The sequence below is a fragment of the Panthera uncia genome, assembly GCF_023721935.1.
Source record: "Panthera uncia isolate 11264 chromosome B3 unlocalized genomic scaffold, Puncia_PCG_1.0 HiC_scaffold_1, whole genome shotgun sequence".
In the NCBI taxonomy this organism is placed as follows: Eukaryota; Metazoa; Chordata; class Mammalia; order Carnivora; family Felidae; genus Panthera; species Panthera uncia.
In genome coordinates this window covers 109687222-109702465 of record NW_026057582.1, presented here as the reverse complement: position 1 = coordinate 109702465, position 15244 = coordinate 109687222, and the positions used below count along the sequence as shown (strand labels likewise).

Here is a 15244-nt window from a genome sequence, read left to right as displayed (position 1 = left end):
GTGTACGTTCAGCTACTATTAGTTGAAAATACTGCAGAGACCAATGGATGTGGATAAATGCTGTACAATCGTAGTTAGGGTCCACAGGGTATGACACTCCTATGGGGTGAATAGGCTGCGGTCCTATTAACCTGACTGCCAGCGAGCAGCTTGCAACCTAATGGCCAAACACATAGGAAGTTAACAAACTATACACAAAATGCAGAATAAAAATGGTATCTCTTATATAATCACACATAAATGTGACAATTATTTTTCACTTAAGAAGATGGCTACAAACGGGTTTGGGGGGAGGTGGATGTTAGGATATATTCTCAAGACCCAGAATAATGTAGAATGGTCAGGAAAAGATGCTGGGAAGTTCCAGAGACGAGGTAGGATTTGAGTAATGGGCTAAAGGAGGCAGTTTGAACACCAGAAGAAATCTACTGTATTTTCTCCTATAAAGACAACATTCCTGAAGGCAGCAATTGATGCTGGAGGGAGCAATAAGCAGTAAAAAGGAAACTATGGTTACCACAGAATTCTGCTCAAACGGACCACCAAGATAAAATCATAAAACCAAATCTAGAAAGCTAACATACTTTTGGGGAGACCATCAGATAATATGATGGCAAATTAAAATCAAGTTCTATATAGATAGTATTAAAAAGCTGTAAAGCAATGGTATCTGCTGGCTTCCATAGGTCTGCAAGGTATAAACCGAAGTATCACACAGCTAGCTTCTTGCACAAAATAATCAGTGCTAATACTCCACTTTTCTAACTTCTACAAAACATCACTATAGCTAATAATGAGGTTCTAGAGTATACGCATTCAGAACTGACATCATGTTCGCCAATGAACCGGTCTTGGGATAGGACTCGGCTCCTAGCAGAATAGGAAAGCAACCGTGATTCAGTAAACTGATGTGGGAATCAAAATTCAGATGGTTAAAAAAAACAAAAACAAACAAAAATTAGTCTCAGAATTAACTGATTAAGGTGTAACTGGTCAGCTAAAGATTATAAAGGTAAAACTCCAAACAATGGACAAACTTGATTTTTCTTATTAGCATTAGAGTTAGATTTTTAAAATTATTTTGTTAAGGTTTCAAACCAATCCTCAGTTTAAGAGGCAGATTTAAACTTCAAAAGACCTGAGGTATACAGGAAATAATCAAAGGGTAATTTCAGTCATGCTTAGTGAACGAAGGAGTTTTATCCTCACACTTGTCAGCTCCTATTATATGCAGAAGTCATAATCCTAATCCCCATGATGAACTTACTATCATGATCAGTGTGATATACACAGAGATAAGATACATATCTTACAATAAACAGCATAGAATGAGAATGATCAGGAGAAAGGCCTTAAAACCCACAAACAAGATCCTCTGAATGACTGGAAACCAGAATGAACTATGACTGAAACATACACGTATTTATGTGGATATATAAACACCCACATAAATGCACATATATTTGTGGATCAAACACCCATATATCTTTGTGGGATGTTTCACCCTACATATAAACCACATTACTATGTGGCAACATTTTAATTAAACATTTCCTGTTATTATTTCATATGTCACTATTTAATTGACCATATATGAAGCCCTTGTTTTCCCAATTAAACTTATAAACTCTTTGGGACACAGACCTCATTTTACACTCTTTATATTCTTGGCCACATCTAAATTCGGTAAGCAATCTGTAAATTAACTGATTTTCCAATTTACTAAGAGTTAACTGGAAATCTGTCTTGTATATACTATTTCTGTGATCGCTTCTCGGCCTTTTAGCCAAGATCAAGGGTAGTATATACTATTTCTGTTAAAAAAAAAAAAAAAGAAAATCAAAAAATCAAAATCTTGTATTTTGGTATAAAAGTGCTGAGCTTTCTTTCAATAAAGGCCTATATTCAGTAAGAATCTTTACTGCACTGCACCCTAGACAGACAGATCAATGGATGGGGAAGTGGATGGGTAAGTGGATGGATGGAAAAAAACACATGGGTGAGTGATACAGTACATGGTCAGATATGTGTGTCCACTCAGTCTTATCTTTGAGATTCTGATTCTAGATTTTCCACTGATTTATTATGATCTTAAGACTGAAGCACTGCCTTTTCCTCTCTCTATACATATTTTAGAACTCTTACTTAAGGGATCTAACAAACTAAACTCTGGCTAACTGGGATTTTATTGTATCCCCGGAATATATGGCTCTTACAAAATCTCAAGGATACAGGTATCAACTCTTAATACTATTCCAAAAAGCCCAAAAGAAATTACATACCAAGTTTTAGACTTACTGGCTCAAATAAAAAATTGAGCTTCTTTCCTTTAGACTGAGAGTATCATTGATTAATTTATGCTGGCAGGCTACCATATACGTTTAATTAATTTTGAAAAAATAGAGAAAAATAAGAAATGGAGTGAAATTAATTATAATGATTGCGTATCAAGATGCAGTTTATTCGATAAAGATTCCCAAACTTTCTGATAAAGTGCTACTTATAATTTCTCCAAAGTTTTATGCCTTTGCAGGTAGAATGGTGAGTACAAAAGTCGAGAAAACAGCTACACGCCATGTAGCCTTCTTTGCATGAAACTGCCTAGAACTATGGAGGAGGCACATTTAGAAACAACTGGGTACAAATGAGTAGCCTGTTCCAGAGAATGATTTTGAATAAAATCCTTCAATGAAAAAAAAAAGTTTTATTTTTCCTTAGAGAATTTTGTATCTTATGAGTCATCACTTATGTATAAAACTTTATTCTTCTGGTAGGTTCACAAAATTCAGTGTTCCACACTATTTTCCCATTACTAATATCTAGTAACACCTTACCACTTAAATAAATTTAACCTGGCCAGTCATCCAGAAATCTGCATATCAACTTACTCTTCTAACTCAAGAGTAGCTCGGGAGAAGTATGTAAGTTTGACTCCTGATATAGAAAACAAATTGAAGATATTATTAGCAAAAATATGAAGGAAATTCACCATGCAAACATAGAAAATCCTACTTGAGAATTTTCAGGTTCACGTCTGTAACTCTGTGCCTAACACATTGTCGAACACACGGTACATACTCAATAGACATGTACTGAACTGAACAAAAGAGGCAAAGACAGATGCTTCCTGCAGTGTGGGACTGCAGTTAGGTTGATCCCATGTCTAGCATGGCCAAGACAAGACTGTAGGATACAGGAAAGAGAAAAGTCCTATGTCAGATGAGACAGGCCCAAGAAGGTCCTGCAGCCACAAAACAAAAAATGAAAACTAATTAAATATTCAAAATGACCACATGCTCATGTAGTAATGAGATGAACAGTCTAGACGTGCCTATACTGATCAACACTCTCATACAAACTCCTAGAAGGTGGGGGTGGTTCCGTATACAAGGATTCTGTAGTGCTTCAAGCTAGCCCATTACAGATGGCTCGCAGTTGTCAGCAACCAACAAACAACTCAAATGTACTAAAGGAAATTTCTCCTTGAACTGAAAAATACATTTCAGAAATATGACCAGATCATAGAAGGCAGTGTTTTTCAAAGCGTGGTCTACAAGCCACATCCATCAGAATCACTCAAGACATTAAAATGCACATTTCCAAATCCCACCCAAGACCCACAAAATCAGAATGGGGAAGAGGAAGAAAGGAAGGGGAGTATTAGGAACCTGCCTTTCTAACAAAATCTTGGGGGATACACACTAAAGTTTAAGGCCTTTGATATAAAATATCCATAATTATATGCACTAGTAAGGGAAAGAAAGAGATTTTCTTTTCTACTCGTGATTTGTCACTCTTTCCACTCTCTCCTTATTTCCTAAAATCTGTGTTCCCATACTCTTACCCCCATTGATTAGCCATTTTTCCTAGTTCTAATACAGTATTTGGAAGATTCTTTCCCATTATGTTGTACATAGCTCACCCCAAACAACAGTATAACTGCTTTTTCTGTATTGGAAATAATCTAGTATGCTGTGTATATAAAACCAATTCGTATCTAAGTAAATACAAAACCAATTTGATTAATTAACCTTTGGTTAATGAACCATTTCATTTTTCATTCAAGTCTATTTGCATTTAAGTAGTTAAACTTATTAAGCAATGTTACCCGAAGAAGATAAACCATAGCTGATCTCTACCTTGCCTACTTGAGTAGTTTCTTTCAAGGTCATGTTGTAAGAGTCGACCAGGGAATGATGGTGTTTCTTTATTTAGCTTGAATTCAACCTAAAACACATATTTTGGGAAGAATTTCACAGTAAGGATTGAAGATAATTATAAAATTACATACAATACTGATACACGCCACAGCAGAGATGAACCCTGAAAACACGTTAAGTGAAAGAAGCCAGACGCAAAATGGTACATCATGTATGATTCCATCTATTAAGTACTAATAATAAGAAAATCTGCAGAGACAGGAAACAGATTTGTGGCTTTCAAAGCGGGTGGGAAGAAGGAATGGGGAGTGATTGCTTAATGGGTACAGGGGACTCCCTTCTGGGTGACAAAAAGTTCTAGAACTACATAATGATGATGGATATACAACCTTGTGGATGTATTTAATACCATTTAGTGGTAAATGGTATTAAATACTTAAAATGGTATTAAATACTTAAAATGGCTACAATGGTAAATTTTATGTTATGTGTTTCTTACCACACACACACACACACACACACACACACACAGAGTCGATTTCATGAGGTCAAATGAAAACACGTTCCAAACCACCTGCAATTCCTCCATACCCTCACCAAAACTACAATGATTAAAAGAATTATTTTCTAGAAAACAAAAGCAAAAAACATACAACAGAAACTAAATTCTGTTGGCAAAAAAATCACTATGTTTTTATCATCACAATTCTTTTATGTTCAATTATAATGGAATTGTATATCTAAACCTTCTAAGAAGGTTTTTCTCTAAATTGATTTTAAATTATTTGGCAGAACTGAGAAAAACAAAATCAAAACAACCTCTCATGATTAGTCACAGAAAAAACCCTAAATACATATCTTAAAAACTATGATGCTTCTGATTCATACATACTATAAACATTATAATAGCAATTGTATTCTAACTTTATGAAGTATATGAGTTAAAGGTATTTTCTCAGAACATATGTCTACCCTAGAGGGAGCAAATGGAAGAGAATTTGGATGAGGCACACAGTTCCTAGAAGTACATTCTAATGATAGAACAGGATTTGTCCAGTGAAATCAACTAGTAAAACTTTGGAGGGAATTCATTATGTCCAATTATAATAAATTTTCAATTTTATTTCAATTGAATTGAAAAATATTTTCAATTTATATTTCAATATAAATAATTTTCAATTAAGCTATCTAACTGCTATTTATCTAAGATGATCAAATGATCGATTTTCCCAGTGTTTATTTTCATATAATAATGTCATCAACTACTGCCTCCTTGACAAATAATGTCTGTCCTCCCATTGATCCTCCCTACCCTCCTCATGCTGTTATTTGTAAACTGTCCTTCACTTTACAGTTCTCCCAGTGACATCTATTGAACAATTTTTTAGGAAAAATCTGAATTGCGATGGTTGGAGGTATCCAACTTGGTCAAATGGGGAAAAATTGTTTTATGTCTTGAGACAGTGTGGGAGGTAGGTAAATATGTTTGAATGCTGAGGTGAGACAGGAGGGAAAGAAAAACAGGTGTATCAAATCTAAAGCTAGACGTAATGGAAACGCCAGAAATACTGTGCACAAATTAGGGGAAAAAAGAATCTTAGGTTCGTATCTTAACTTCTAAATAGCATGAAGCCTAATATATTTCCACTGCTGATGTATTATTTTCTCCCCTGATTTTAAATGGAATGTGGAGATGTATCCCCCTAAATTATCGCATTTTTATTCATTATAAGATGCCATTGGTAGTAAGACATACCACCATTTTACCCACTACTAAGAAAGAAAAAACTTTCCCAATTAAACTATGATGTGCCATGAATTTTAAGAAGAATCCTAGTTTAAGAAATTTTTTAATGTAAAAAGAAAAGAAAAAAAAAAAAACCTCAGGACTCCTGGGTGGCTCATTTGGTTAGGTGATGGACTCTTAATTTCCACTCAGGTTATGATCTCTCAGTCGTGAAATCGAGCCCTGCTTAGGGGTCTGTGCTGAGTGTGGTGCCTGCTCGGGATTCTCTCTCTCCCCCTCTCTCTATGCTTCTCCCTGTGCATGCTCTCTCTCTCTCTCTCTCTCTCTCTCTCAAAATAAATAAATAAACATTTAAAAGAAAAGAAAGGAAAACTCACATCTTGTAATTGGTGAAATAACAACCAGTTTTTAAAAGAGGCTTTTTGACTTTATGTGGGCAGAAAATAAAAATTAGTTTTAGTTCCGCTCTTTAAATCATGCTATTTGTGTAGATTATAAAATAATTCATCTTCAATTTAAGTACAAATCTGCTTAAATCTTACTTTGCTTTTTTCAGGAAGCGATGATGTCTGAATAACCAGATGAAGCCCACAGTTCACCTGCAATGTAAAAATTAAAGCATCAAATATGCTCTTAGCTTAAATACCCCCAAACACACACATATTCATCCCCAAACCAGTACAGATAAAGACATAACACAAACTTAGTATAAAATAAAACGCTTGTTTTTTGTTTGTGCTAAAATGATCGTGTTCTGAGGATTTGCTGAAAACAATAAAATCAGGACTGAGAATTAAAAGGTTTCACTGCGATTTATTTTCCAAAATGTCTGCGGCGATTTAACCCTCTACCTTAGCACTTCAGGTTTTTGACACTTGCCATTTCAGGTCTAAGTAAATATCTCAATGGGACAGGTAAAGGAGGTGGGAGTGCCTATTAATAATAATTATCTTTCTTAATTAAAAAAAGGGCTGGGGGTTGACTGGTTATAAAATGAATCGTAGCCTTTCACAGCAGACCAGCTCCACCTTCTGGGAAACCAAGAACCTGGACAAGACTTTGAATGCCCATCATTCTATATCAAATACCCTCCAAGAGCCTTGGTCCAATCCACGAATCTCAAGCCTCGGTCAGACAATAGCTTGAGGAGATTCAGCGGTCCTGATCCCAATAATACAGCCCATCACCTAGGACAAAGACGCCCGTCAGAAAGAACGATACGAATGGGAAGAAGGGGAAAGTAGGAGACCCAACCTACGTTGTTCGCAGCCCGGCCAGAAACAGAGCGGTATTTCCCGGGAATCATGGCAGGAGACAGTCCAGGATCTGTTAGATCTGCCTTAGAAGCGACGCTACAGCGGAGACTCAGAGACCGAAAGGGGTCATCTCCCAGGCAACCCGCTCATTGGTTACCATGGAGACGACCATTTCCGGTCTGGTCCTCTCCTAAATCGACTGGCCAACCCGGTCGGTAGAACCTCTGGTGATGTTCGTGGGGGCCCACTGCGTCCCCACTTCCTCGTCCTACTTTCCAGGCGCCTTACAAACAGAGCGGGAGTGTAGAGAGGAGGAGGCGGGGAGGAGGCCGGCCACCTCGGTAGCCGTGGCAACCACCACTTCCGGTCCGTTCCTCTTTCCGGCCCACCTCGGCTCGGCCCGCGCGAAATTTGGATCCCTCTGCCCGTGGCCACCTGCTCTCGGGGGAGGACCGGCGCGAGCCGGTAGAGGCCGACCTCCAGGCACCGCGGACTCTTCTGTGGCGCCCGAGCTCGGTACTTCCGGTGGCCCTGCGCCGCGCGGGCAGGCGAAGGGGGCCCGCGTCGCCCCGGCTGGGAAGGCGCGGGCGTGCCGAGGCGGAGGCCGCCACCATGCCGGCCCGCTGCGTGGCCGCCCACTGCGGCAACACCACCAAGTCCGGGAAGTCGCTGTTCCGCTTCCCCAAGGACCGGGCCGTGCGGCTGCTGTGGGACCGCTTCGTGCGGGGCCGCCGCGCCGACTGGTACGGGGGCAACGACCGCTCTGTCATCTGCTCGGACCACTTCGCTCCGGCCTGTTTTGACGTGTCTTCAGTTATCCAGAAGAATCTGCGCTTCTCGCAGCGCCTGAGGCTCGTGGCGGGCGCCGTGCCCACCCTGCACCGGCTGTCCGGCCCGGCACCCCAGGGGGAAGAAGAGGGAGAGCAAGCGGGCGGCCCCGAAAAGGGAGGAAAGGCGGTGAGGCAGGCGGAGGCCGCCCCGGGTTCGGCCTCCTGTACGCTCCTCCCGGCCAGGAAGAGGGCTGCGGCTTCACAGGTAAAGGGACACCAGGAGTCCACCGAGGGTCGCGGGAGGACCCCCGGACTGTGGCTCGGCTCTCCCACTAGTGTCACCTGGGGGAAGGTCACCTCTCCTCGACGCGTTCTGTTTTCCCATCTGTAAAATTAGGGTCTGTTTTCCCATCTGTAAAATTAGGAGTGTGCTGTATTGGTGACCTCAAGGTCCTATAGAACATGAACACTTTGGAACTATAGTTCCTTCTACCTCTTCCTCCCCCAAACACACACTCTCGTAGGCTTTTTTTTTTTTAAATAGAAAGGGTTTCATTTGGGCAGATCTCAAGGAATTGGGGTGCTTGAAACTGTCTTTGCATAACATATTACATAAGCTCGAGGAGATGTCCATTATGACTGCCAGAATGATGGGGAGGGGGGAGGTTGAGGGGATGCGGGGCTACTGATGAGGAGGGGGCTTTGCTGGTAAACCCCTCTTCTTTCCTCTTGACTAGCTGCCTTTAAGTTAAATCATCTAAGTGAGCTCAGTTTTTCCACCTTGCCCTCTTCTGCTATTTCAGTAATCCTCATAAGCGTAGATTATACTTACCTTGCCTCTGGTCACGATCTTCTTCCCCTCTTCCCATCTTAAGACTCCCCAGCCTTCTTTGAGATCATCAGACTTCAGCCCTGTCACCCGTAGGTAGATTAAATCAGGACTGTTAACTGGATCTAAAAGGTGTTCAATTTCTAGAGATGGGAAGACAAGTCAACTAACTGATCTGTAACTGATGTTTTGACTTTGAATATTCAAACACATTCCTAGAATTTTAGAGCTGAAGGGAAACTAAGTGCTCATCTAGTCCAAACTCACAATGTATACACAAGGATGCCAGTCCTGGAGGTTAATAACTTCCTCACGAGCCTGTAATATTTGCTCTAGGTCTAATTGTCCGAGCAAAACTTTTTCTGCAATACCAACCTGCTTCCTACATTGGAGTGGGTGCTTAAGACCCTTTTAAGGCATCCTGACATTTCTAGGATAAAGAACAAAATTATTAACACAGCCTGCAAGTCCCTGTGTGCTTTTTGCCCCTGTCTACCATATCAGTCCTATCCAAGGCCACTGTCCTTGTTCAGTATACACCAGTCATGCTGATCTTTTCCATTTTTGAACATGCTATATTCCTTCCTACCAACAAGCCTCACTCAGCTGTTTCATGTAATATCCTGCAATTATGCTGCTCCCACTCCCCATCATCATCAATTAAGTCTTTTTACTTTAAAAATCAGTTCAAACACCCTTCTCTTTGACCCCCTAGTTATATACTTCCTTTCTTCATATATTTCATATGCTTCAATAGCACATATACTTCAGTAATACTCATCACAACTGTCACAAAACAATTGTGTAGTTCGCTTAATATTTGTCTTCACATTAGAATGTAAGCTCCATGAGAGCAGGGATCCTATCTGACGTGTTCATTATTGTACTGGCAGTACCTAGAACATTAATTTGCAGATTTTAGGAATTCAATAAATATGGAATTGTGGAGTGATTATGTGACCATAAGAACACTTTTTTGTACTATAATAGAGTGTTCAGTTCTCTGCCAGTTTCCTTTCTCACCAAGCTATAGACCAGTCAAGACATCTGCCCCTTCAATTTTTTATCCACTATCACTACCTATCCAACCTTTATCTAAGCACATACAGGTACATCTATAAATAGATAAATATAAATATTTATATTTATATAAGTTGGGAGAAGAAAAGTCAGGCTAGTGAAACAAAGATTTTATACTATAACAAAGGCTAATGTTGAAGAAATCCAGAAAAGATACCAAAACTATTTTCCAATTAGTATATCCAGCCAAAATTTCTAACAACCCATATTACATTAATACACTTGTCGAGTTATTAGGAAGCTATGTGTTTTCATAGTAGTGACTTTAAATGTATATAATGTTAAAAAGAGTTTAGAGTTGGTAGCAATACATTGGTAGCCAGGTCTGGACCGAGAACCCCAGTAACATTGCTAAGACGGTTTGCTTGTGCCACCTCTGAGTCCTTCCACCACTCACTATTTTCCCAATTCCAGGGCCAACTGACAGACAATTTCCAGGCATTCTACAACTTTTCCGAGGAGCTATTGTAGACACTGTTCTGGATGTTTGGTGCTATATGTAGGTAAATGCAATGGAATGTTCCTTATCTGTAGGGAGCTTGAAAAAAGATTAGGGACTATCTCCAAGGGGAAAGGGGGCCCCGAGGAGCACTATGCACTGATATTTTGCTTCAAGAGCTAAGATTATTGTTTTTCCTTAACAATTTTGCATTCTTGTTTTTTTATCCAACTATAGGTGACATAAGTTCCATATATATCTTAGAATTGGTTTGTCAACTTCCACAAATTATCTACTGGGATTTGATTGGGACTACATTGAATCTATAAATGAATGTGAGGAGAAAGAACGTATTGGCAACACTGATTCTTCATGAATATAGTGCATCCCTCTATCTGGGTTTTTACATTTCTCTTAAAAATATTTTATGGCATTCTATGTAAAAGTTCTGCACATCTTTTATTAAATTCATCCCTATTTGATTTTGCTATTATAAGTAGTATTTAAATTTTTATTTTTTTATATATTTATGTAGATAAATTGACTTCTGTTGACCTCGTATCCAGAAACCTTGTGTAACCTTATTTATTCCAATAATTTGTAAATACTTTTGAATTTTCTTCATGTCTAAAACATGTTGGTAAATACTTTTTGATGTTCGTGCTTCTATTTCCTATTCCTACTACACTAACTAGACACTTTAGTATGGTGTTGGGAACCAGAGAGGTGATGAGGAATCCTTTTCTCATCCTTGTTTTGAGGGAAAGCCTTTAGGTTTACCATTTGATACGATTTATGCCATAGGTTTTTTTTTTGCAGCTGTTCTTTATCCTAAAAAGAAATATTCTCTGTTCCTAATTTTTGATACAGATTTAATCATAAGTGATGTGGAATCATATCAAGTGCTTTATATATTTTCTGAATCTATTCATGATCCTATATTTTGTCTATTATTCTGTTAATGTGGTGAGTTATATTGCCTGGTTTTGAAATACAGAATCAAGCTTTCATGGCTGAAGTAAACACAATTTGGCCAAAGTGTGGTACTCTTTTTTTACATATAGCTTCATTTGATTTGCTAATATTTAGGATTTTTGCAAACTTGATCTATAGTCTTTCTTTCCTGAAATTCCTTTCTCAGATTTGGTGTCAAGATTATGCTGACCAATTTGGAGTTATTTCTTCTTATATAATTTTCTGGAAATATTTCTATATAAATGGGCATTAAATAGCCATTAATAAATTTGGTATTAATATTTGGTATAGTTCAATGATAAAGATACCTATCCTGGAGTTGTCTTTGTGGGAAGATTTTTAATGATGGGTTCAATTTTTAAAAATAGTTATAGGGTTATTCAGTTTTTTGTTTCTATACTTCTTTTGATAAATTGTGTTTCCTATAAATTCATTAATTTAAATTTTCAAATATATTGACACAAAATTGCTTATGATAATCTTTTATCTTTTGAAATTCTTTATGATATGTAGTAATTTTTGCTTTCTCATTTCATTTTTGATCTACTTCGCCAGGTGTATATCAATTTTATTAGTCTTTTCAAAGAATAAACTTTGCCTTGTTGATCTTTTCTCTGGTATTTTTTTTTCTTTTTCATTATTTTCTATCATTTTTCCTTCCATGTACTTTTTTCAACTTTGAGTTTTTAGTTGATGGGTTCGATTTGTACATTACTGAGCTAAATGGTTAACATAGATCTTTTCATATCTGCTTTTCCATTAAAAAAATTTGTTAGAAAGTGGAAAACTTCACTTACACTAGGATATCCTTACATATTCAGATGTGATATTTCATACAAAGAATATCTTAAGAATAGCTAACTTGCTTATGTGAAGACAACACATTGAATTACCACACTTCAAATTTTGCCTGGCTGCTTAAATTTTTTAAAACACTTTTCTCCAATATTTTAAAAATTATTTTTGTAAGATTGTTTTTAGAGTAATTTTAGGTACACAGCAAACTTGAGGGGAATATAGAGAGATTTCCCATTTTCCTACTGCACCCACCCATGCATAGCCTCTCCCGTTATCAGCATCCTCCACCAAAGTGGTACATTTGTTAGAACTGATACACCAACATTGACACATTATTATCCCCCAAAGTCCATAGTTTACATTATAGTTCACTCTTGGTTTTTCTACTTCTTAAATTTTTATTCACTCTTCTTTCTTTAACTTCTTAAGAAGTTAAATTGGATCATCGATTTTCAGAATTTTCATTTGAATGGACATGGGGGATAAGTTTCATATGCTTATTTCCCAATTGTAGAATTCCCTAGAGTGGTATTAATGGAGGAAAAATTGACTCCTGAAATGAGGCTATGTTAGAAATCTTTTGTGGAATACTTTTTTGCATGATGTTAATTCCAGTCTAAATTAACCAAGCCTAATCAATTTTCCTATACCCTTTTATGCATCTAAGGCCCAAAACTCCCTTGTAAGCATGGCATTAACTGAATCCCATAAGTTTTTGGTGTAGAGTATTATTATTTAGTTTAAACTATCTTTTTATTTTCACTATAAATTTATCTTTTAAGTTTATCTTTTCATGGGTTATTTAGAAGTATACTTTAAAATTTCCAAGCACACAGGCATGTTGTAGTTCTGTTTTTGTTACAGATTTCTATGTCAATTACAGTGTGGCCAGAGAATATATAGCATATGAATTTAATCTTTCGAAATTTATTGAAACTTGTATTAGGCAAAATATAGGTCAGCTTTTGTAAATATTCCATATTCACTTGAGATGAATGTGCGTTCTGCAGTTGGGTACAATGTTCCATATATGTCTATTAATGTTTAAATGTTCTATGTCCTTCTGGAATTTTTGTCTACTTATTGCATTGATTACTGGGAGAGACATGTTAAAAATCTTCCACTGTGATTTTGAATTTACATATTTGGTCTCTAATTCTAACAGTTTTTGTGTTATATAGTGCTAATATAGCAACATCGGCCTTCTTTAGGTTGTTTTGGCATAGTATATCTTTTTTTTTTTTTAATTTTTTTTTTTAACATCTTCTTTATTTTTGAGACAGGGGGAGATAGAGCATGAACAGGGGAGGGTCAGAGAGAGGGAGACACAGAATCTGAAACAGACTCCAGGCTGTGTGCTGTCAGCACAGAGCCCAGCGCGGGGCTCGAATCCACGGACTGCAAGATCATGACCTGAGCCGAAGTCGGCCGCTTAACCGACTGAGCCACCCAGGCACCCCTGGCATAGTATATCTTACTACATCCTTTTACTTTCAGTCTTTCTGTATCCTTACTCACTTATGTATGGTTGCCCCTTTGAAGAGAATGTATCTTTTTCCTCTAGCTGCTTCTAAGTTTTTCTCTTTGTTTTCCAGCTTTACTGTAATGTGCATAGGTGTGGCTTCCTTTGTTTTTATTTTGATTAATACAAATAGTACTTTTGTAAAACTGTGTCTTAATGTCTTCTGTCCATTTTAGTCAATTTTCAGATGTTATTTGTTCAAATATTGCTTCTGTCCCATTTTCCCTTTTTCTCTGGGACTACAATTCATACCATATACAATACTTTTTCATTTTATCTGCTGTCTCTTGTGATCTTTTCTATATTTTCCATCCTTTTGTCTCTCTCTGCCTCACTTCAAATATTTTCTTTTGACACATGTTCCAGTTGATCAATACATATTTGGAAATTCTGCTTCTTAACCTTTTAATATGAAGAAGTAATCAGATATGTGCACAAAAGATTTATGTTCAAAGGTTTCCAATACAGATTATTTTAATAAATTATAGTATATCTGTACAATAGATTGTATGCAGCCACAAAAATTATGTAGATTATTTAATAATATAGAAAGATGCTATATGATAGGGAAAAATGATGTATTAAAGGATATATAAAAGGTTATAAAACAGATTATCCCAATTTTTAAAAAAATAAATAGCAAAAGACCAAAAAAATTCCAAACCATAAAGTTGTTAGCTATGGATAAAGAGATTATGGCTAATTTTTAGTTTATTTTAGTTTATTCTCTGCATGCAAATTTTTCTCAGTGATAAAATGTATTCTTCTAACGGGAACAGAAGTTATTTTTTAAAACCTGAGTAAATAACTAAAATGCCATTTTTATCAAGCATAAATCTGTTCTGTAAAGAAATAATGAACTCATTGTAGACTTTTGGCTTGGCTTAGAAGTAGATATAGCCAGTGGAAATTAGTCATAATTATAAGCACAAATAAAGGTAAGACTTATGTTTTGATTTAAGTCCTCAGTAATATTAGATATAATTATTTGTTACAAAAGGACTCTTCACAAAAGTATCTTTAATGTCTTGCTGTGTTACAGCAACCATAGATGCCAGCTAAAATATTTTTTCAGTGGTCTGAATGCACTTGTCACTACCAGGCCACTAGATAAAATTGCAAAGTACTTTAATTTTTTTTTTAATATATAATTTATTGTCAAATTGGTTTCCATACAATACCCAGTGTTCATCCCAACAGGTGCCCTCCTCAGTGCCCATCACCCACTTTCCAAATTTTGTTTTTGTTTCTTTATCACGTCTTATTTTTTCTTCTCACAGGCCCCCTTACACATTCCAGATATCCTTTCTTAGCCTCTTCCATGTTATTTCTAGGTACTCAGTCATATGTTGCCGTCTAAGTATCCAAATCCTCCTCCTTTCTACCTCTCACTTCCCCCAAGAGCCAAAATTTCCATTTCATGTTGTATTTTTTTTTTCTCAGGAAAGCATAAAAACATTAAAGCCAATCATATAATTGGATTAAAGCATTTCTCTGCAAGGTATAAAGGACCGATGATTGGGTTTTCTAGAGTAATGCTACTGCTACACTATCCAATAATTTAATGCTAGTAGTATTATCTCTTACAGCAACTCATTTAGGGGGAAAAATAATGAGTTGTAAGCAAATAGCTTAATAGCTTATAGATTGCGGTTTGACCAGAATGCT

At 37.1% G+C, this 15244-nt stretch overlaps 2 protein-coding genes across 5 annotated transcripts in view; one reads left to right on the top strand and one right to left on the bottom strand.

Moving 5' to 3' along the window:
* LRRC49 (leucine rich repeat containing 49) overlaps positions 1 to 7559 on the bottom strand; it is a 149406-nt gene extending 141847 nt beyond the window's left edge. For 2 of the 3 annotated variants that reach the window (XM_049613816.1, XM_049613817.1), the window contains exons 1-3: positions 7166 to 7559; positions 6450 to 6506; positions 4140 to 4227 (exon numbers count right to left, since the gene is read on the bottom strand). In XM_049613816.1, coding sequence (XP_049469773.1) covers positions 4140 to 4227; positions 6450 to 6506; positions 7166 to 7213 — 193 coding nt within the window. In that variant the 5' untranslated portion in view covers positions 7214 to 7559. Of the gene's footprint in view, positions 1 to 1588; positions 1665 to 4139; positions 4228 to 6449; positions 6507 to 7165 lie in introns of those variants that run through there. The other variant, XM_049613819.1, reaches the window with a different exon arrangement.
* A 23-nt stretch (positions 7560 to 7582) lies between these two features.
* The window catches only part of THAP10 (THAP domain containing 10), a 30352-nt gene continuing 22690 nt past the window's right edge, over positions 7583 to 15244 (top strand). For both annotated transcript variants that reach the window (XM_049613824.1, XM_049613823.1), the window contains exon 1: positions 7583 to 8198. In XM_049613824.1, the coding sequence (XP_049469781.1) occupies positions 7776 to 8198 (423 nt within the window). In that variant the 5' untranslated portion in view covers positions 7583 to 7775. The remainder of the gene's footprint in view (positions 8199 to 15244) is intronic.